Source organism: Plecotus auritus (genome assembly GCF_963455305.1).
Source record: "Plecotus auritus genome assembly, chromosome: 7".
In the NCBI taxonomy this organism is placed as follows: domain Eukaryota; kingdom Metazoa; phylum Chordata; class Mammalia; order Chiroptera; family Vespertilionidae; genus Plecotus; species Plecotus auritus.
The window spans coordinates 82,520,891-82,544,857 of NC_137774.1; the positions used below are offsets into that span (position 1 = coordinate 82,520,891).

General features: G+C 44.4%; 1 protein-coding gene across 1 annotated transcript in view; it reads left to right on the forward strand.

Moving 5' to 3' along the window:
- Positions 1-319: 319 nt before the first annotated feature.
- The window catches only part of BMERB1 (bMERB domain containing 1), a 110,842-nt gene continuing 87,194 nt past the window's right edge, over positions 320-23,967 (forward strand). The window contains exon 1 of the mRNA XM_080679974.1: positions 320-602. Within this exon, the coding sequence (XP_080536100.1) occupies positions 497-602 (106 nt within the window). The 5' untranslated portion in view covers positions 320-496. The remainder of the gene's footprint in view (positions 603-23,967) is intronic.

Consider the following 23,967-nt stretch of genomic DNA (forward strand, 5'->3'; position numbering starts at 1 on the left):
TCAGCCAAGCACAGAACCCACAGATCCAGGTCCACAATCAGCTTCTGCACACTCCCCACAAAGATGGATCCATCACCTACAGATAGAGACGCGCTCACAAATCCCACTCAAAACCTAGCAGCCCGCTGACATATCAGAAGCTACTCGCAGTGCCAGCCCCATGCAAAACATTGCCATGGGCTCCAGTATGGGCAGGGGCCTTGTTCTGGGTTGGTTCTATTTTAGTTGTTTTTGTTGTTCTCCTTAGAGTTATCATCTCCCCCTTTTCTCTCTACCCAGCCTCCCAGGCCTCCATTGCGCATGCGCCCTACATCCCTTTCCCTTCCCCTCCTGGGTACCAGTCAGCGCTCCCAGGCCCTCGCGGCGGAAGAGATGGATCAGCGTCACGAGCGCCCGGCCGCTTAAAACGCTGCTGGCTGGAGCCGCCTCCCTCCCAGCAGCCCGCGGCAGGAATGGAGTAAGGGGAGACCCATCGACCTGCCCACAGGGATAAGCGATGGAACTAAAGCAATCTTTATCTATCCATCTGGAAGCTGAGAAGCCTCTGAGGCGCTATGGAGCGGTGGAGGAGACGGCGTGGAAAGCGGAGGGACTGGGGAGAAGTGAGTACTTCCGAGGAAGGAGGGTGCATTTGGGGATCCGTGCCCTGTAGCCAGTGGTCTTGGACGCGGGCACCGTAGGGAACGGACCTGGAGAAGCGCCCCCGCAGCGGGGCTTTCAGCGCAGGGAGGGATGCGCCGCTCTGCTACGCGCTCTCCCAGGAACAAAAGGGGACTCTCTGGGCTGGGCTGCACCTGGAGGCTCGAGAAATCGCCAGGCAGCTAGCGGAGAGCCTGGGGTAGACTCGGGAGTCCCGGATCTGTAAGCTCTCAGCTAGTCCTAGAAAGTAGGGTCTTTCCCACGGCTGAGAGTGGAGAGTCCGTTCTCCGCCCGGGATGCGCTAGGTCCTAGCGGCTAGGACGCTGGGGCCATTGGACCATCCTGGAAAGCGCCCACGTCCCTAGAGAGGGGGGAGTGTCCTCTGGTCTTGTGGCAACCAAGACTTGTAGGTAATTTGTGCCTTTCTCCCCGCACGAGGTTCAGGGCACCCTTGAAATGCCCAGCGTTCCTTCCCCGCCTTCTCCTGGGTTGCGGGTGGGAAGAAAGGGGCTAGGAAGGCTAACCCTGTGCACACGCTCTCCTTTCTTCCTCGGCTCAAAGTCTTTGCTTTGGGTACAATCCTAGAAGGTAGCTCAGAAACCGACTTACTGTGTTTGCTCGGTCTCTCCACAATATTGAGGGGTCCACAACATTTGCAAATAAAACAAAGGATTTTTGCTTTTAATTAATAGGACCCAATAGTTGAATGAAACTCCTGCCCTCAGAGTATAGAGGCAGCTGCGGGGACCCCGGGGTCACCAGCCCTCCCTGCAAACCCAGGGCGCTTTCTAGTGCCCCTGCCCTTGCATTGCTTGCTCTAGACCGCGCCTCCTGCTGGGCGGGGAAAGGCCCTCTCCTCTTCCTCAAGGACCCTCAGCTTCCTGCCTTCCCAGTGAGTGACCCTGCTCAGCACCAATCTCAGAGCTATGTTGGACCAAACTATTGTGAATGTGCTCTTGCCCTGCCTTAACCTGGTAAACGTGTGTGTGTGTGTGTATGTGTGTGTGCGCGCGTGTGCTTTCTTCATGCCTGTAATGACAAATTCAGAAAATCTTCCTAAATGGCTCAGTTGTATTCTGGTTCTCATGGGTTCAAGTTGAAATAACAATCAATTGTCTTAGTTTTGCACCTGGAATACACAGCGCTCCCAACCTCCTTTTAAAATATTGGTCTTTCCTCCTGTTTCATTCTTTCAAATGCCTTTGGCTTTGGTACTTTGGCATAACAGCAGGGCTGAGGGTCTCTGCTTCCTACAAGTTTAAAATAATACCCACAGTAGTGTCTTTTACTGGTAGATTGCCATGCTCCTGTGTAAGAACTTTAAATGCACCATCTCAGTCTATCTCCACAACAACCTCCCGAGGTGACTCCCTTATTTACATGGGAAAACTAGAGCTCACTAGGTGATGTGACTTAAGTGGCAGAGCCAGGATTTGAACCCCAGTTTGGACCCCATGGCCCCTTTCTGCTTTTTTTAAAAAATATATTTTATTGATTTTTTACAGAGAGGAATGGAGAGAGATAGAGAGTTAGAAACATCGATGAGAGAGAAACATTGATCAACTGCCTCCTGCACACCTCCTACTGGGGATGTGCCCACAACCAAGGTACATGCCCTTGACTGGAATCGAACCTGGGACCTTTCAGTTCGCAGGCTGACGCTCTATCCACTGAGCCAAACCGATTAGGGCCCTTTCTGCTTTTAACATGAAGGTTTAGTACTTTCATGTTTTCAGGAAGCTTTCTAAATCTGTTGAGAGTCCCAGAACACATTCAAGTCATGTTATAAGTATGTGGCAGCCCTGTTGGTCTCTGGAGTTCACAGTGGCCTTGAAAGAATGTGCAGCCTGGCTGGTGTGGCTCAGTGGTTGAGCATCCACCTATGAACCGGTTCGATTCCCAGTCAAGGCACATGCCAGAGTTGTGGGCTCAATCCCCAATAGGGGGCATGCAGGAGGCAGCCAATCAATGATTCTCATCTCTCTCCCTCTCCCTCCTCTCTGAAATCAATAATAGTAATAAAAAAGAATCTGCAGAATAGGAGCTACATTTAAATAAGCCCTGAGTTTGAATGCTGGCTCTGTCCCTTGCTGGCTATGTGATGTTTTGGCACATTTCTAAGCCTCACTCTGCCTCCATTCTCTGAAATGGAGATAATAAGTTACCTACTTTATAACTTAATTGTGACTATTCAATAAAATAATGTATGCAGAACTCAAGGTAAGTGCTCAGTACATATTGGCTGCTTCGATTATTTTATTACTTCATCTGTAGAAGGAACCTGCTTTTATCCTTTTGCAAGGAATTACATAAAGCAACACCCTGGACCAAAACTCCAACGCTGGTCAGTTTCCTAATAGTTCCCTAATAAATCCCTCTTTTATATTCTCACCATTATATTAGGAAAATTTTCAAGCATATAGAAAAATTGCTGTGAATATCCAATGTATAGCATTTGAGCTCCTGAAATTTTTGTACTTCCATGTCTTAGGCTGCCAACTGTTAAAAAGCCTGGCAGAAAGGCTTTCTTATCTTCTCAGTTCCAAACCATGGAATACCCTGACTCTTGTTTTCTATTCAAATACAAGTCCACAGTGTCTGATCTACTTTTGCTGGATCCCCAAATCTGCTTTTTTTCTAGTTGTCTATTCAAACTTGAAATCTTCTTAAAGCTCTGACCTAGAGTCCCACTTTTAAATTTTAAGTCTGGGATTATTACCTTGAGCATGTTTTGATTCCTAAACTCTTGTCTACAGCTTGCCATTGTTTGATTAAAGTGGCTTTATTGGAATTCCCTCTCAATTCCCAGGGGATCTATGGATCCATCCCATAACTTCTGAGGCCTCCATTTATTTATTAATGATGTGTGAAAATTAGTACTATTGACTTTCTGGCATAACAATTGTCAAATCAACATTGCAATGCATGAAATGCTGGAGAAAAAAGAGAGGCCCATTAAAAAGAAGACAGGCTCAATTTAACTTCTACCCATATTTAATTATTTTATGTTGAACACTGAGTTTGTGTTACTTAAAAATAATTGAAAAGCGTGAAAATAGTCTAGAACTGGTAATTTTTAGTTAAGGTTATTTAACTGCTATCTTTAATGTTAACTATAGTTTTTAGAATAGAAAAAATGTATGTTAGAGTGGCAAAGAATGGATGTTTTGAAATCAGGCAAAATGGCTTCAAATCAGTTCTAACACTTTGTTGCCTTGTCATCCTGGGAAAATTGCTGAACCTCTCTGTGCATCAGTTACCTCCTCTGTGAAATGGAAATATGTTGGTTCGAAACCTTGGGAGCTTTTTGGGTGAAATCTGAAACTGGCCCCAGCATATGAGGGCAAGGAGAGGCTGAAGACAAAAGTAGACCACTCCAGATTGGTAGGTGCCAGGGATAATAAGCCAGACAAATTACCTGCAAGTCTTGGTTGCCACAAGACTAGTAGATCTTTGTTCCCCAAACCAGAATCTTAAAGTTTATATAGAAGCCATAATAGGGTTCAGTCACATATGTTGTCCAAATGGTCCCAACAAAATCTTACTCTTTCAAGGCTACATTCTTGGAATAGCTTCCACTATAGGAATAATGAGCAGAGTACACATTCCAAGGACAGGGGAGGGCATGAGGAGCCCCTATCCAGCTCAAGGGTATATAGGCAGTGACCTCTCAATGAGGTCAATAGGATACTAATAATAATGATCACTTTGGGCTATTGGGAGGAGTAAATAAGATCTATAATAATAAAAGCATATGCTAATTAGACCGGACATCCTTCCAGATATCCTTCCAGATGAAGCTGGGGCTGCAAGGGAAGCCTGGCTCCCGGGTGCCAGAGGGGAGCCGGTGCCAGCAGCCGGGGGAAGGAAGGCCTACTCTTGCACGAATTTCGTGCATCAGGCCTCTAGTAATGTATATAATGCATTTAGCACAGTGCCTGGCACACTGTAAGCACTCAATCAATGCTGACCGGTTGTTATAACAGGACATAAATGGATGGTGCCCAATAACATTGGAAGAAATTATTTCAAGCTTGCTAGTCAGTTTTCCTTGCATTCATTTTTTCGTAAAATCCAGGTAATGATTGTGTATATGCCATCTTCCTCTTCATGGGAATGTGTGGGAAATGGCTTTTGAACCCTTGAAAACCACCTGGTATTTTCTCATTTGAGAAAGAATCTAAGCAATTGCTCCATCTGCCTTTGACCAAAGTTTCCCGCTAGCAGTGATTTTTTTTTTTTTTACTCAGTTGGAAAATGTATAGTGACATTCAGTGTAGTTATATATATAAAAATATTGCTTTCAACCAACTGTAATTGACTGAGGAAGACACAAAGACAGGATGCCTTTTGACAAAGCACAGAGCTTTTTAGAAGCACAGTTGGTTGGTGGTGGCCATTTCTTGATAGATTTAAATGTGCCTTAAAGGATGATCAAGATTTTGGACAGGAGAAGTTGGGGAGGACATTCCATGAGAGGTCACAGCATTGGCAAAAGCAGAAAGGTAAAAATAAATGCACTGGGTGTAGGAGATTGGAATAAAGTGGAAAGCTCAAACAGCCATCTTACTATGAACCCAGGAGAGAGAACTGTTATTTAAAAGTCCATGGTTGTGTCCTGATTTGCAAGCATATCATTAAATTGGCCAATGCTTCAGGTTTAATAAACAGAGTGGATATGAATTACTGGCAATCTATATAATAGGTTTTTGGGAAAGGTTTTGTGTTGCTTTCATCTATTTTGTTAAATATGCTAATTTTATTATTTCAATTTTATTTTGTTTTGGCATTGTTTTCTTTTTTCTTATTACCCAAGTAGTACATGCAGTTTATAGAAAAATTCACATTCATCTGAAATCCTATCTAATAAAGAGGGAATATGCTAATTAACCATCACTCTGTCACAAAGATGGCTGCACCCACAGCTGAGGCCAAGTTCCCATAAGGAGCCTTAACAAGCAATCAGCAGGGACCTGAGGCTACGCCCTCCCCCGCCCCTGTGGGGCTTGATAGGGGACCTCAGGCTGCCTTCCACACCCAGCAGGGCTTGACAGGAGACCTCAAGGTGTGCTTCCTGTCCTGCTGCTGGGCTAGGGGACCTCAGGCTGCTCCCCCCGCCCCAGCGCCAGGCCGGGGGACCTCAGGCCGCACCCCCCACCTGGCAGGGCTTGACAGGGGACCTCAGGCCATGCCCCCACCCAGCGGGGTTTGACGGGGGACCTCTAGGCTGCTCCCCCGGCGCCAGTGCCAGGCTGGGGGACCTCAGGCCACGCCCCCTGTCCTGGTGCCATGCCAGGGGACCTGAGGCTATGTTCCCTGCCCAGCGGGGCTTGACAAGAGTGGGACTAGCCAGGTCTGGATCTATCCAAATGGGGGGGGGGGGGGGGAGGCACCGCCGGGTCTGGGTCTCATGCGATTTTGAGGCGCATGTGGGTGGGCGGGGACTTGACTCTGGGTCCTGTGGTGTGCCCCAGACTCTGACAGGAGGAAGGTTTTCATATACATTTTACTAATTTTCTTTCATCTCTGACACTTCTATTATAGAGAAAGGGCAAATAGCAATATTAAATTATTTCCTCTAATTAATCCCCTTTTAATGTGCACGAATTTCATGCACTGGGCCACTAGTATAAAATAAAAACTGAAAATGACTGTAATCTGCTCCCCAATCCCCATTTATTCATCTGGTAAATGGTACTGAGTGCCAGGCAGTGTTCTAGGGGCTGAAGATACAGTGTGGAGCAAGATAGACAAGGTTCCTGTCCCCAGGGAGCTTCTTCCATTCAGGGGAAAGTAGGACCTGGACTGGGAGTGAAGGTGTCAGATAATCCATAAGCAAACAAATAATGTAGTTTAGCTAATAAGTGTTACATAGAAATTAATAAGGGATGGGCATTACCTATCCAGTGGTCAGGAAATGCTTCTTTAAGGAGGTGACATTTTGCCAAGTAAATGTCAGGGATCCAGGCAGCAAATACAAAGGCCCTTGATGTGTTACAGGAAGAGACAAGTGGCCAGGGTGGCTAGAACTAGGGGAGAGAGTGGAGATGAATCAAAGAAGAGCCATACAAGGTAGGGCCTTGTAGGTTATGGTTTTAAAAAAGTATGCCTTTTGCCCAGCCAGCGTGGCTCAGTGGTTGAGCATCAAACTATAAACCAGGAGGTCACGGTTTGATTCCCGGTCGGGGCACATGCCTGGGTTGTAGGCTCGATCCCCAGTATGGGCGTGTAGGAAGCAGCTGATCAGTGATTCACTCTCATCATTGAGGTTTCTATCTCTCTCTCCCTCTGCCTTCCTCTCTGAAATAAATAAAAAAATATATTTTTTAAAACTATTCATTTTAGCCCTAGCCGGTTTGGCTCAGTAGATTGAGCGTTGGCCTGTGGACCAAAGGGTCCCGGGTTCGATTTGGTCAAGGGCGCAGTACCTTGGTTGCAGGCTCCTCCCGGGCCCCGGCCCTGCTCAGGGCTCATGCAGGAGGCAACCAATCGATGTGTTCCTCTCACATCAATGTTTCTCTCTGTCTTTCCCTCTCTCTTCCACTCTCCCTAAAAATCAATGGGAAAATATCCTCCGGTGAGGATTAACAATAAAAAAGCATGCATTTTATTCTAATTGCAGGAGAAGCTGTTGCCGTTGGTTAAGCTCGAGACTCACATGAGCTGTTTTTGCTTTTAAAAGGTCACGTGGGCTACTGGATGGAGAATAAACCATAGGGAGCAAGTGGTGATCAATATACTTACCTTTCTCTGCAGTCCCTGGTTCCTTTTTTTTTTTTTTTTTTTTTTTTTTTTAAATATATTTTATTGATATTTTACAGAGAGGAAGGGAGAGGGATAGAGAGCTAGAAACATCGATGAGAGAGAAACATCGATCAGCTGCCTCCTGCACACCCCCCACTGGGGGTGTGCCCGCAACCCCGTACATGCCCTTGACCGGAATCGAACCCGGGACCCTCCAGTCCGCAGGCCGACGCTCTATCCACTGAGCCAAACTGGCTTCAGCCCTGGTTCCTTTTTAACCAACCCCATTTTGGATAAGTCATAGGCATTTCCTTGAGTGTGAAAGGTGTGATAACGGGTAAAGGCAGCATGGGCTGTCTTCTGGGAAACTGAGCATTGGGTTAAGATTTAAGAGATATAGTCTCTGTACTGGGCCTAGGTGGACAATTGACTGTGTAACATTGCAGAAACTATAACAGCAGGAATGTGAAGAGTATGAATATGACAGTGTCTAGTATATAGTTTGAACAAACCCTATTATTTTCTCCGTGTTTGTTCACAACTTTAAGTTTCATTTTTGCAAGCATTTCCTTCTTATGTGTTAATTTGAAGGAAAAGTCCATTGTGCCTCCTCTTGGTCTCTGATTAATTATTAAACACTTATTAATAATAATAGAAGTTAATGAGTTTTATGTATGAGCTTAAGCTTATTAAATTCTCATAACAAGTCTATTAGGTCAACGGAATTCTTATTCATTTTACATTTGGGGAAACTGAGGCCTAGAGAGGTTTAGAAACTTGCCAAAAGTCACAAAGGTCGTAAGTGACAGAGCTGGAGCCTGATCCTAGCCCTCTCTGACTCTAAATGTTCCTCCCCATGGTCCGTTATTCCTGGCACAGTGCTAAGATGCCACAGAGATTAGAGATGAAATAAGACACAGCCCCCACTCTTAAGGAGCTCCCATATTTGGGGAGTGTGGGGACACAGATGTAATGAACACCACAATTTACAATACCAGTAATATGGAACAAACACTAAATGAAGGTACAAGTGGGAAATGAGAAAAAGAGATTGGCTCTCTTTGGGGGGGCTCCAATGTGTCAGCAAAGAAGAGTGTTTGCATTGGTCCTGTGGGCTAAGCAGGGTTTCAATAGGTGAGGAGAGGAGAGGAGGGCATTCCGGCCCCAGGTTGGAAGGTGGAGATCCTGAAGGCCAGGTCCACATACTAGCTTTTTGTTCCTGTTTATGTCTTCTTGACTCTTCATCAGGAAACTAAGGGTCTATCTGGTTCACTACTGTGAACCACCTATTACCTGGGTGAACCTGCAGTTTTAGTGTTGCCTTTCAGAACATCACTCAGAAAGCTCCCCCATGGATGCTTACCCTGTAGTCCATTCCTTCCTTCAATATTCACTCATCCAACATGCTTGAGCCCCTACTATGTGCTAGCCTCAGAAGTACAGAGATAAAGAAGACCCATACCCCACCCTTAAGGAGTCTCTGTACCAATCCTCTTTCTGCTGCTTCCTAGCCAGTTTCCTAACATTCCTAGATCTCAGTTTCCGCATCTTAAAAATAGATGAACTGTACACTTAGCAATGGCTAAGATGACAAACTTTATGTTACATGTATTTTACCACAATAAAAAATGTTATTGGATTATATTTTAAAAGTGGAATAAAGAAGAAATATTTAACATACAGGTATAATTCATATAATAACACAAACCTATATTAGGTCCAGGTGGTAACAACTGAGGGATGGTTCTGGGGTCTGGGAGAGGAAGTGACCCTTGATGTAGCCTGAAAAGATGGAACATATTTCATCACCGATTGGGGGAACAGCATTCCAGGCAGAGGGAACAGCGCCTGTGAAGACAGATATGAAACAGTACATTTGACCTGGGAACTGTAAATGAATCAGAAATGCTTGCTAGGTTCTAAAAAAGTTAGGGAGATGATGTTACTGGACAGGAGATATGGCCCTGAGCAGGTCTGCCTAAAGCCAGCCGGTAGTTTGTGGGTTCTTGGCTTTATGCAGAAAAGATTTCACAACACAAGTCCAGGTCACGTTGAGGGTATGTTTATTAAAGCTGGGGGCAGTGAATCAAGGAAGAGCTTAGCATGGAAGAAGCAACAGGAGAGCCTAGCTGGGCAGCTTTGGCTCACTGGGAAGTTAGAGAAAAGGGGGCCTTGGAGACAGGTTCAGGGGTTAGACTGGGACGAGCTGCTGCTGCCCATTGCTCCCCTGGTTACAAGTCTCATGGGGTCCCTTAGAGTTTAGGAGATTTGTGCCTGTGGGGGAAGAAGTGACAGAAGAAGAGGGTGAAGGGAATGGCACAGGAGTGCTCCCCAGAGGGAGAGCCTGAGCTGGGTCGTTGGTCCTGAGGGTTTTATCTTGCTTGCAGGCAGGAATCCTAGGGGAGGTCTCAGGGGAAGGTTTCAGCAGAATATTCGTCAGTTTCCCAGGTGTTCTCTTTCAGGGTGGTGGTCTCTACTGATTGGTCAGCACCAGGGCAGGAGGTAATTTATTAGTCATTGCAGCTGGTCCTGGCATGGTCCCCCTCACCCTGCTTTTGCTGCTTTTCTGGGCCTGCAGCTGAAATATAACTGAGGCCTAGTTATTATCTCTAGGGAGGTGACCTTCTGTATCTGGATATAAATTGCTCATCCAGTTTGTTCAGCTATCTCAGTTTCCCCATTCTACTTGCCAATGAATTTTCCTAGCTTCTTACTATCCTACCTCAACAACACCAAAGCAGGAGGTGAGTGCATTTCAGAGCCCAGGGTAAGTTCATAGGAGGCTGGATAAAAGAAGGCTCAACTCCCCATTTCCTGCAGGGACCAGATTCCTAGAATAGAGTCAGACTTGTTAATACTTATTTTTTAGTTAAATATCTCTATAGATAGGGACCACTAAAGTAGCAAAAACAACAATTCTAAAGGCAGTAGAAGAGAATGATTATAAGAAATAACATGCAGTGAGCACTGCCTGAGCGCCTGATCTGTGCTTGTATCACATATGTGTCCTCGAATTTACTCCTTATAAAACACCCTATGATGTAAGGTGAAATGGAGTCATTTATGGCTCTGTTTTGCAGATGAGGGAACTGAGGCTCAGAGGGGGTAAGTCAATGTTACACTGCAAATAAGTGGCAGGGCCAGAACTTGAACCCAGCATGAATGACTTAATCTTTTCTTTTAAAAAAATTTTTTTTAAATTTTAATCCCCACCAGAGGCTATTTTTCCATTGATTTTTAGAGAGAGTGGAAGAGAAAGGGAAATATCGATGTGAGAGAAACACATCGATTGGTTGCCTCCTGCATGCGCCCTGACGAGGGCCCAGGCCAGGGAGGAGCCTGCAACTGAGGGTACATGTCCTTGACCAGAATCAAACCCAGGACCCTTCGGGTCCGCAGGCCGATGCTCTATCCACTGAGCCAAACCGGATAGGGCAATCCTTTCTTATTTTCTGGGATTCATTGAGGCTGCCATTGATAATCATTTATTGCCTTTTTTGTTACAAACACGTCCCTTGTAAACTTGAGGACTACATCTCACAACTTCAAAGCACCTTCAGGGTGACACTGGAGTGGGAGCTTGAAGACATTCACAGAAATGCAGTGGGAAGACCCTTTCTGTTTTGAAGAACACTTGTAGCTTCACAGGGAAAGGCCTCCGTTGGGTGATCAAGAAAGACTTCGTGGACAATAGAGGGGCAGAATAGTTTTTCCAAATGGGGCTGTACCTGCCTTTAAATCCTGGCTTTACCATAATTAGCTGTGTTACCTTGGCTGGTTACTTAACCTCTCTGAATTCCATCCTTCTTATCTATAAAGTGGAGATAATAACAAGACCTGCCTCACAGGGTAATGAAGAAGATTCAATGAGCTATTGTGTGAAAGCCCTTGCACAGAGCCTGGTGCTCTCAGTAAATGGTGGTGATAGTGTTGATGGTGATGTTGATAGAGCAGAACATAAAGCGGGTAGTATTGGAACAACTGTAGAAAAGGAAAAGATGAAAGTTCAAATGGGTGAACCAGCCTCAGGAAAAACATGGAGGTGACAATGCATGTGTGTAGGTTGCCGGAGGCATGCATGAACTTGGCTGCATTGGAGGAGTGTGAGAAGTATAAGATTGGTTGAGCAGGGTCACTGGACTTGGCAGATTAAAAAGGACAGGCTATATGGAGCCATTGCAGGATAAGGGGAGAGAATAGCATTTTTAGGACGACTTATCTGACAGGGTTTGCAGGCTGGGTGGAAAGGCAGGGGCCCAGGGGGTAAGACCAACCAGGAGGGTTTTGAAATCATCTGATCATGAGTTCACATGGGCTGGAGTCTAAATCAGTGGCCGTGGTTTGGAAGAAACAGCTAATCAGATATCTGGAAGGGATAAAACGTGTTTTATTACAGATAGGAAAGCCAGAGGGTCTTCTAAGTGCAGGCAATGTGCTGGGTGAGAAATAACAGGGTTGTTAGCCTGGGGTCTTAGGAATTTAAATACATCAACATCAGTACTGCCTACTATTGCTTTCAATAGGATTTAAAGAGATACATGGAGGCCCTGGCCAAATAGCTCAGTTGGTTAGAGCATTGTCTCCCAATTCGCCTTGGTTTCGGGTTTGATCCCTGGTCAGGGCACATACATAACAATGCATAAATGAGTGGAATGACAAATCTATGTTTCTCTCTCTCTTTCTCTCTCCCTTCCTCTCTCTCTCTCTAAAATAAATCAATAAAAAAAGAGGTGCAGGGATTATGGATTTGGGAGAAGTAATAGTAATGACTTCATGTTTGTATAGCACTCTCCACTTTATACTCCTATGTTTTATAATTTACTCTTTACAAGAAAGGGCAAACAGCAGGAGTTGTCATGCTCCTTTGGAAGTGGGAAAACAGGTTAAGGGCTCACCCCAGGGTAGGGGTAGAGCTGGTAAGGACTGAGCAAGGACACAACAGTCCAGGATGCACCAGACTAGGGCTGCCAGGGGTGTGTTTATATAAATAACACACAAACAACAAGATGGTAACAGGTATGTCTGGATTCCCTAAAATCCAAATTAGAAAATGACCACCATGCATGACACTAATTATTGTGTTCCTTTTAAATTCACAAAGGGGTAAATCATTCATTCATCTACTCATCCATCCATCTATTCATTCACTCATCCATTCAACACATATTTACTGATGGGTCCAGGTATTGTGCTTAGCTCTTGAGAGTACAGTAGCACTTTGAGTACATGCTTTCAGATGATTTAAGGTCTACTGGTAAAAATAGAATTACCATATGATCCAGCAATCCCACTTCTGGGTATACATGCAAAGGAAATGAGGAGACATCTGCACTCCTATGCTCATTGCAGCATTATTCACAATAGCCAGGATACAGAAACAACCTAAGTGTCCAGAAACAACCTAAGTGTCCACCAACAAATGAGTGGATAAAGATGTGGTTTGTATCTACAAGGGAATATTATCAGCCATGAGAAAGATTTGCTATTTGTCATTTGCAACAACATAGATGGACGTTGAGGGCATTATGCTAAGTGAGATAAGTCAGACAGAGAAAGACACACACTGCATGGTTATCACTTTTGTGTGCAACTCTCCCTCAAAATGTCAAACTCATAGAAACAGAGAGTAGAAAAGTGGTTGCCAGGGTCTGGAGGATGAGGGAAATAGGGAGAGGTTGGTAAAAAAAAAAAAAAAAAAAAAAAAAAAGGCACAAACTTTACCCTTACAAGATGAATAAGGTCTGAGGCTCTTATATAAAATGTGGGGACTATATAGTTGATAATGCTGCATTGTGTAATTGAAATTTGCTAAGAGGATAGAACTTAAATGTTCTCTCACACACAAAAAGGTAAATATATGAGGTGATGGATGTGTTAATTAACTAGAGAGGGGTAAACTTTTCACAGTACATATGTCGAATCACCACTGGGTGCACTTTAAATATCTTACAATTTTATTTGTCAACTAGTGGCCCGGTGCATGAAATTTGTGCACATTAAAAGGGGATTAATTAGAGGAAATAATTTAATATTGCTATTTGCCCTTTCTCTATAATAGAAGTGTCAGAGATGAAAGAAAATTAGTAAAATGTATATGAAAACCTTCCTCCTCTCAGAGTCTGGGGCACACCACAGGACCCAGAGTCAAGTCCCCACCCACCCACATGCGCCTCAAAATCGTGTGAGACCCAAACCCGGCTGGCCCCCTGCCTCATTGGGATAGATCCAGACCTGGCTAGTCCCACCCTTGTCAAGCCCTGCCAGGCAGGGGGTGTAGCCTCAGGTCCCCTGGCCTGGTGCCAGGATGGGGGGCATGCCTTGAGGTCCCCGGTCAAGCCCCGCCAGGTGTGGGACATCGCCTGAGATCCCCTGTCAAGCCCCGCTGGGTGGGGGCATGGCCTGAGGTCCCCCGTCAAGCCCCATCGGCAGGGGGGTGCAGCCTCAGGTCCCCCCTGGGCGGAGGGCGCGGGCTGAGTTCCCCCGACCCAGCACTGGAGGTGCACCTTGAGGTCCCCTGTCAAGCCCCACCAGTCAGGGGGGCGCAGCCTCAGGTCCCCTGGCTCGGTGCTGGGGTGGGGGGTGCAGCCTGAGGTCCCCCAGCTTGGTGCCAGGGTGGGGGGCGTGGCCTGAAGTCCCCTGTCAAGCCCCACCTAGTGGGGGGCATGGCCTGAGGTCCCCCAGCCTGGCACTGGGGCACGGGGAGCAGCCTGAGGTCCCCTAGCCCAGCACCAGACCGGGAAGTGCACCTTGAGGTCCCCTGTCAAGCCCCGCTGGGTGGGGGGCGTGGCCTGAGGTCCCCCGTCAAGTCCTGCTGGTTGGGGGGTGCAGCCTGAGGTCCCCCAGCCTGGCACTGGGGCACGGGGAGCAGCCTGAGGTCCCCTAGCCCAGCACCAGACCGGGAAGTGCACCTTGAGGTCCCCTGTCAAGCCCCGCTGGGTGGGGGGCATGGCCTGAGGTCCCCTGTCAAGTCCTGCTGGTTGGGGGGTGCAGCCTGAGGTCCCCCAGCCTGGCACTGGGGCACAGGGAGCAGCCTGAGGTCCCCTAGCCCAGCACCAGTACGGGAAGCGCACCTTGAGGTCCCCTGTCAAGCCCTGCTGGGTATGGAAGGCAGCTTGAGGTCCTCTGTCAAGCCCCACGGGGGCTGGGGAGAGCGTAGCCTCAGGTCCCTGCTGATTGCTTGTTAAGGCTCCTTGGTCTCAGCTGTGGGTGCAGCCATCTTTGTGACGGAGTGATGGTTAATTAGCATATTCCCTCTTTATTAGATAGGATTACACCACAATAAAGCTGGGAGGAAAGGTCTACTGGGAATAGTCCCTATTTCCAATTATGTAAAACCAAAGAAGAGGGGATGCCTGTTCCTCCCAGTCCTTCCGAAACAGAATGCAGTCAGTTTGCTGACCCTAATGCCCTCTTAGCTAAATGTTGTCCAGAGATTAATTCGTTTGTTTTGTTATAGGCATGTTTTTGCAGGCCCTTGAGAAGATGAGTCCTAATAGGGTCAAACCAAGTGTTATGGGCTAACCCCAGGGCAATTATTTGATCCTGTCTTCCTGCGAGAGCCATAACCGCAGAAACCCTGTGTCATATTCACTGCTAAATGCTGGATGCACGGTGTCTACCACACTGCCCAGCTCTTAGAAGCCTCTCATTCAATAAATCATTGCAGAATGGGGCGGCCGTTAATACACAACGACGGAGGTGCAAATGATTTAATTGTGTTTTGTAAACCTTTGAAATCATCTAATTGAAAACTAAATGTAGTTAGTTGGAGTCTTGGTCTCAGTAGCCTGCCCATCTCCTGGTTTAGATGGTTTGTTCCAGATGCTTAGCATTTGCATTCTTGCTTTCCTGCTTTGTGGGAAGGGCTTGAGAATTTCAGGTCAGATACAAAGCAAGGTGAACAGGTGCCCTTATTGCAAACTGGTGGTGCTCTGAGAATGCTGTGCAGGCTGGGCGAGGTGCTTTCCCTGTACCATATCTCTTTGATTCTTAGATGTCAGCAAAGGTGGGGCACACCATTCACAGTCAGTCACACCTTTCTGGGACAACAGAAACAAAACAACAGCATGGCCACATTAAATGTACAGGTCCATTAAAAGGCCTTTTAATTTCATGCAGAGAACAGAGTCATCTTAGATGCTGCTGGTGGAACTGTTGATTGTTCCAGCCTTTTGGGAAAGCAATTAGATAACATCTATTAAAATTTAAAATGCTCATATGCTTTGACCCAGAAGTCTGACTCTTGGGACTATATCCAACAGAAATAAAAACACCAGCATACAAGGAAACGTGCAAAAATAAAAGAAAAATGAAAAACTGGACACAAAGTAAAGACCTATCAGTAGAAGAATGGCTGAATAAATTATTGTTCATCCACTGTGAAATGCTATGGCCCATTAAAAAGGGATAAATTAGAATAATAGCAGTTGTCTTCAAGGTATTACTGAGGGGGAAAATGAGATCCAGGAAAATGTATGTAACAGGATCTCATTTTTGTAAAACAAAATTTTCTGTCTGTCTGTCTTTAGTACATATACAATAGATGCATCTGTGTGTGTGTGTGTGTGTGTGTGTGTGTGTGTAAATCTCAGGGCAGAGAGATAAAAATCTTGTCCCATTAATAGAAAAGGGATTTGGATCTAGGACTGTCTGGTTAAAAAGTCCATTTCCTTCCCTCTGTGGTTATTTGTAAGTTTCCAACTATATTAAATTTCATTGGTATTCCATATCTTTAATTTTTTAAAATCTTCACCCGAGGATATGTTTATTGATTTTAGAGAGAGAGAAAGGAAGGGAAACATCGATGTGAGAGAAAAACATTGATCAGTTGCCTCCTGTATGCACCCTGACCAGGGACTGACCTGCAACCTAGGTATGTGCCCTGACTGGGGAATGAAACTCGCAACCGTTTTGGTGTATGGGATGCTGCTCCAACCAACTGAGCCACCTGGCCAGCGTGGTATCCCACATCTTTAAGAGGGAAAGGTCTCTGAAATAGTTCATGGGCCCTATTTTAAAGACCTGGGTGGTCACAGTGCTGCCCATTCTCATCTAGACCTTCTCTCCTTGTAGTTCCCACCTGCCAGCTCTCTCCTGGTGGTCCCCAGGGCTGAAGAATGGAACAATTCCCTCTCAATAATCCTGGCCTCAGAGATACATTTGGAAAATAGGCAACAATGAGCAAAGGAAGGGACAAACCAGTTTTTCCTTAACTCAGTGTTTTTCTTCCTGTGTTTATACCCTTTATCTTATGCTGGTTGGGTTGCTATAACAGAAGACCATAGACTGGATGGCTTATAAACAACAGGAATTTATTTCTCACAGTTCTGAGGCTGGAAATCCAGGATTAAGGTGCCAGCAGATTCAGTGTCTGGTGAAGGCTTTCTGGTTCATGGACCATCTTGAGGCTGTGCCCTCAAGCTACAAGAAGGGGTGAGGGAGCTCTCTGGGACCTTTAATAAGGGCACTAATCCCATTTATGAGGGCTCCACCCACCTGACCTAATCACCTCCCACAGGCCCCATCTCCTAATACCATCACATTGGGGTTAGATTTTAATGTACCAATTTGGGGACAAGGATCATAAACATTTAGTCTATAGCACCCTCCTCAGTCCAGGAAGGAATTAAGAGAGCTGAAAGCTGGAGATTTGCCCAGTCCCTATGCCAGGGGTGAAATGCTTTTAAGCAGGTGGCTCTTAAAAGTGGCTATCATTTTGATAAGGAACCAAAGTGCTTAAATTGTTTCCATCTTGATTCCATTTGGTTCTTCCACACCCGGCAAGCCAGGTGAGACCATTTCACCCACCCCCTGTTTGCTGTGCTGTGTTAATGTCGGAGACTCGCTACCCACCCCTCCAGGATCCATCCATCTTCATCTTGTCCAAACAGACAAGGGAGGGTGTCCCCAGAGTACATCTTGGTGATTACAACCAGTGCAAATGACATCCGACATCCAGAATAGCAGCCGGTAGGGGCCCAGTGTCATGGCTGGGTTCCAGAAGCTGAAAGGTCCGCTTTCCTAGGGATCAGTTCTGCCTTACAGCAGCGCTTTATTTCTCATACTAGAGGCCTGATGCACGAAATTCGTACAAGAGTAGGCCTTTGCAGCCCCAGCTGCCTCGGCCCTCGCAGCCCCGGCTTCGTCTGGAAGGTCCTCCTGATGGTCGTTCCGCTGTTGGGTCAATTTGCATATCACGCTTTTATTATTATAGATTATTATTATAGATGCTTATCCAAAGCCAGGATGAGGTTAGCTTTATATGTTTTTCTTCTCTACTGAGTTGTTTTTTTTAGGTAAAATTCATGACCATAAAATTAACCCCTAACCATTTTAATGTGTGCAATTCAGTGGCATTTAGTACCTTCACAGTGTGCAACCATCACCTCTACCTAATTCCGAGATATTTCTTCATCCCAAAAGGAAACCACATACCCATTAAGTAGTCCCTCCGCATGTACTCCTTCCCCAGACCCTGGCAGCTACTGCTTTTGTCTCTATGGATTTACCCATTCTAGATGTTTCATATAAATGAAATGATATAATATATGACCTTCTGTGTCTGGCTGCTTTCACTTAGCCTAATATTTTGTGGTTCACCTATGTTGTAGCATGTATCAGTACTTCATCCCTTTTTTTTAAAAAAAAAATTTTTTAAATTAATTTCAGAGAGGAAGGGAGAGGAAGAGAGAGATAGAAACATCAATGATGAGAGATCAATCTTTGATCGGCTGCCTCCTGCACGCTCCCTACTGGTGATCAAGCCTGCAACCCAGGCACATGCCCCTGATCAGACTAGAATCCAGGACCCTTCAGGCCACAGGGCGACATTTTATCCACTGAGCCAAACTGGCTAGAGCCGTACTTCATTCCTTTTAATGGCTGAGTAATATTCCATTGATGAATATACCACATTTTGTTTTATTCATTTATCAGGTAATGGACATTTGAGTTGTTTCTACCTTTTGGCTATGATGAATAGTGCTGCTATAAACATTGGCAAACACATACTTGTTTGAGTGCCCGCTGTTAATTCTTTTGGGTTTATACCTAGGAGTGGAATTTCTGGGCCATGTGGTAATTTTATGTTTGACTTTTTGAGGACAATACAGAGAATTTTGACTTTCACAATCTCTGGCAATGTCACTCAGCTCTAATTCTTTTCTTTATTCTGTCTTCCCCTGGAAGTTTATAATTTCAGGTAGCTAGACAGTTTCCGAAGGTGGTATTTTGTGGTAATTGAATACATGAATTCTTAACGAGGGGTCGGCTGCTTGGGTTCAAAGCTCCCCTCTCCCACTAACTAACTGGTTGATTTTAGGCTAGTTATGTGATCTCTCTGGGCCTTCATTTACTCTTCTGTAGGGCATATTGAGGAATAAGTGCTATAAGGTATATATAATGATTAGCACAGTGCCTAGCATACAGTAAACACATAAGGATATGTTAGCAATGCCAATTACTATAAATAGCTGTGTTAGTCTGCTTGGGCAGCCATATCATAATACCATAGTCTGGGTGACTCAAACAACTGGAATTTATTTTTCACAGTTTTGGAGGCTGGCAATGCAAGATCAAGGTGCTGGTGAGGGAGGTTTTATTCTAAGCCTTTTCTCTTGGCTTTTAGGAGGCTGCCTTCTCACCGTGTGCTCACATGACCTCTTGTGTGAGAACATGATGGAAGAGAGGGAAAGAGGGAGGAAAGAAAGAGGAAGGGAGGGAAAGAAAGAGAGAGAAAGAGAGAGAGAGAGAGAGAGAGAGAGAGAGAGAGAGAGAGAGAGAGAGAGAGCTCTGATGTTTCTTCTTATAAGGACTCTAATCCTGTCCTGTTGACCTCAGTTAACCTTAATTGTCTCCTTATAGGTCCTATCTCCAAGTAGAGTCACATTAAGGATTAGGACTTCAACATATGGTTTTTGGGGGACACAATTCAATCCATAGCAATAGACTTCTTATTTGGGACTGGAAATTTTGTTTTAGTGTCTCAGTGTTTTAGGCCTGGAAGGACATTTGGAGTCCATCTCAACCTTGGCACTATTGACATTGACATTTTGGGTTGGATAATTCTGTGTTGTGGGGGTCTGTCCTTTGCATTATAGGATGTTTAGCAGCATCTACCAACCAGATGCCAATAGCACCACCAAACCCCCCTGCTCCTGCCCCAGTTCCAGACATTGCCAAATGTCCCCTAGACGGACAAAATTGTCCTCAATTGAGAACCACTGATCAGATCAAATCTTATTTTGATACAGATACTCTAGTTTTATAATGAAGACAAGTCCAAAGAATTTTCCTATTTTATCTCTTTATCTTGGTCCCTAAGTTTCTGCCCTCTTTTTCTCTAGATCTCTGTTTTCTACACACACACACACACACACACACACACACACACACACACACACACACAGCACTGTGCTGGATGTGCTCAGGGTTAAGCCAAGAGAAACATGATTATGAGTTTCCTGAAGCATAAAGAAATCTCCCCATGCAAAATGGATTTGATTTTCTTCAAGGCATTCCTGCCTGGGAAGATTTCTACTTACTACAAATTGAAGTGAGAAAGTAATTGTCACTTTCATTTACAACAAAGAAAATGCTTCAGGTGGATGAATAGAAATACCCTTCCAACAATAGCCCTTAACTCTGCTACCAAAATGAGAGGGATTTATGTTGGCCCAGAGAACCTTGACTCTTAAGTTTTCTCTGAAACATTACCTATATCCAAGGGCTGATCATTTCTTCTTTATTACCACCCCAAAGTGTGCCCAGGCAATAAAGAAAAGGACCAAGATGACTGATGACATCTCAATTTTTGCAAACTGAAATAAGCACTCTTTTAGGTGGGGTGAGGAGAATGCCTAGGTTTTTTTTTTTTTTAATGTTCTTAGATGAATTTTTAAGTATAGATGTGTATGTATACATCTGTCTATGTTTATGTTCAATTGCATCTATAGGGCATAGGATAAAAATTATTGCTGGGGATAGTCTAATCTTGTGCAGTTTCAAACTCTGTCTGCATGTTAGAATCCCTTGAATAGCTTTTAACACAATTAGCCTATTTCTCTCACCTCCCTTCTGAGTGGATTAGGAACCCGTTGTCCAAAGGGAAATGAATTTTCCCAAGTGCTCAAGGTAGGCAGTAGCAATAGAAATTGAAGCCATTTATCTTGTATATTCAAAAGCTATTGAGTAAATAAGAGTTCCCTTGGTAATAAAGGACTTTTTCTACCAGAACACAATGGCCAACACCTGAAATCTCTCAGCAAAATAAATGATTAAATCCTCAATTTTAAGTCTGTCATTGCTGTTGGGAAAACAATTCAACGCACGGGTCCTGTTGCCCTAGATCAGTCATCCATTTCTGAATACAAAAGATACGATTGCTATTATTATTAGCAACCATTATTCAAAAATTTGTCATGGATGGAGAGATGCATCACCTATATTTGGTGGACCAGCTGCTCCATTAATTTAGCTCCTTTTCTGAAGAAAGGAAACACAATACACTGTATTTAGAAAAAAATAATTATCCATTAGCTAATGCGTTTTTCAAAGAAACAGCCTACTACTACCTGACAACATGTCAGTTACTGTAGAAATTTACCCAGAATTCTAATGGGGCATGGGGCAGGAGACAAAGGCATATGTGAGGGAATATGGTGAAAAGAATTAATGTATCTTCCTATGTTGCTATTAAAAGATACTTTTCAGAAAAAAAAAAAAAGGTAAAATCATGACTCACAAAGATATAACAATGAATGGGTGTTAAAGATTTTATTCTACTAAATCAGTGCAGGAACCAGGTAGATGTTATAACTGATTCAAAAGAATCTAAATAGACTGACTTATAGATCAGGAATATTGAAAGAAAGAGCAAACAAAAGTAAAACAGAAGGAGGGGGAAGTCAATTGGATCTCTACCAGACAGGAGAGGATTGCATGCATATAAGAATTATTTTTGTGTTGTTATCAGTTACCTACTACTTACAGAGTTGTGAAACACGGCTAAGACAACCAAAGACCAGAATCAGATAACCTGGAGAGGTGACCTCCAGGCCATGCAGTTTTCCAGTGAAGCACATTCCCTCCCTACATTACCTATACGCCCTCCTGAAGGGGAAGCAATGAGAATTCAGGTTCGTAATCAAGCACAGTTTTCAAACATAAAGAAAACTACTAAGTTTTCAAGAGTTACAGTTAAGAAAATTATCCTTTAGAGAAGACAGTGACTTCAAATGAAACCTGGACCATTGAAAGGCTGGGCTTGGAAACATGGAGTTCCGAGAAGACTGGAAAATTCAGCCCGTTAATTATCCAGAAGTTCATCTCTTGATGCCAAATGCTGGATACTTTATAAATTTTTAAAAGCATCATCCAGCCTGGCCGGCATGGCTCAGTGGTTGAGTGTCGACCTATGAACCAGGAGGTCATGGTTCAATTCCCGGTCAGGGCACATGCCCTGGTTGCGGGCTCCATCCCCAATGTGGGGTGTGCAGGAGGCAGCCGATCAATGATTCTGTCATCATTGATGTTTCTATCTCTCCTTCCCTCTCCCTTCCTCACTGAAATCAATTAAAAAATGAAATAAATAAAAATAAAAGCATCATCCAGATGGTTCAGCTTGATTAAAGCTGACAGAGGGTAAATCCAGTACTTGCTGGTCACCCATTTGGCTGCTCTGCAAACTAAAATGATCTGTGTGTGTTTGTGTGTGTGTGTGTGTGTGTGTGAGACATATTTATATATTATACTTTTGTAATATTTATATTCAACTTCTATTTATAACATAAATATATATTTTTAAGTATAGGGCACGACCATATTATTCTGTGGCTGACAGCTACCAATCCTACCTGGTAAATGGGTCTTCCTTTTGAAGAGGAGGCTAGCTGTTAACACTAGGGGTGGCATACACTAGGAATTTAACATACATTTGCCAATTGCATCGAGGTATTTGATTCTTAAGCAACTGAAGAAAGTTGCTTCACTTCATGGGGAGCTAAGGATAATGGGCAAGCAGCTAACAAGCTTCTAAAAATGGTCTTGTAAATAAAGTTAGTGAGAATAGCATTTTAATAAAGTAAAAATAAAATAAAAATGGTCTTGAAGATATTACTTTGGCCTCTGTGGGATGGGAATCAGATATCTCGATTTTACAGTATTTACTCAGCTGCCATTTCTATTATCCAAAAATAAAGCAAAGCAGCTTGAAGTTGACTGTGAGTCTAACCGCTCTGTGTTTGATTGCTTCCTAGCTGCTTGGTGTACAAAGAAAGGTCTGGTGATTCCACAAAGGAGCACATCAGAGGCAGGATTTAAAGATAGAAATCCATGTATCTATTTGCCTTTCTGCCGCATTTATAAAATCAGCCATCTGGGCGCCCATTGTCCAATAAAATGATTTCTCGTATGACTGTGAGCCTTTTCTTGAAGGCAGCTTTTTCTAAACCATGTTGTGAGGCACAGCAGCTGTTAATAGGTTTTCTAAATAAAGGGGAGGACTGTCTTAGTTTGGAAGTTACTGGGTGAAATTTAGTGATGTGGGTTTCTTGACTGTAGGAGTCTTTAATCAGCTGATGGGTACCGGGAATCTCCAGCGGTGCATGAAACCTGACTTCTGCCCTCAGTTCTGCCCACTCTGCTGTTGACCAGTGCCTTTTTCACTCTCCCTTCAGCCCGTGTGTCTTTCACAAAAATTTCCCTTGCCTCCGTCGCCAATTACAAACTCCTTGTTCCGTTTTGTTGGTTGTTTGTTTTTAACGTTTTAATTGGAGTAGAATACATCAGCCTGGTGTTCCCCACCCTCCATAATCCACGCCTTCTCTCCCTCCCAACCAAACCTGATTTCCCTCCTCGCTCTAAAATGCACCCCTGATGCAGTTAGATTGGTCTCCACCTCCGAAGCTGCCCATAGATGAATACCTGAACAAATGGCATGGCTGAGTTCATTATAAATTTAAATTTCCTATTATTTTCCCGTGTCATGAAATATTCTTCTTCTTTTGCTTTTCTTCAACCATTTAGAAATGCAGAGGCTTTTCTTAGCTCAGGGACTGTGTAAAAACTGGCTAAGAATAGCCTCTGCATTTCTAAATGGTTGAGTGGGTCCCTGGCCAAGGCAAATGACTGGCATGTAAAAGGTCGTCAGATCACGGCTGAGTTTCGGATTGCTGTAGGAGGAGAACGTTCTGGCTCTTCCGCTTGGCTCCTCCTAACCATCATTCTTTGGCCTTTTGCTCACAGAGCTTGTCCTGTAGCTAAGGAGAAGGCACCATCCAAGAGAAAAGTTTGTAGGGTTTGTAGGTACTCATTTTGGGGGTTTTCACACATGGGAGATAGGATTATTTGCAAGCAACAGAGGTTGATTCTGGATAAGTCAGAGGCTTTCCAAGTGTGGGGCAACCCCCTGAGGAGACTTCAAATCAGTTTAAGGGGCTGCAGCCAGAATTTAAAAAACAAAAAAGAAGAGACGCTGTAAGAAGCAGCTAAGGCTCTAAGGGTGAGGATTACTTTGTGCAACTTTTATTTCGTTTATGCCTATCTGTGATTGTACACACCAGGCCACTCTGTGTACATCTTTAATGG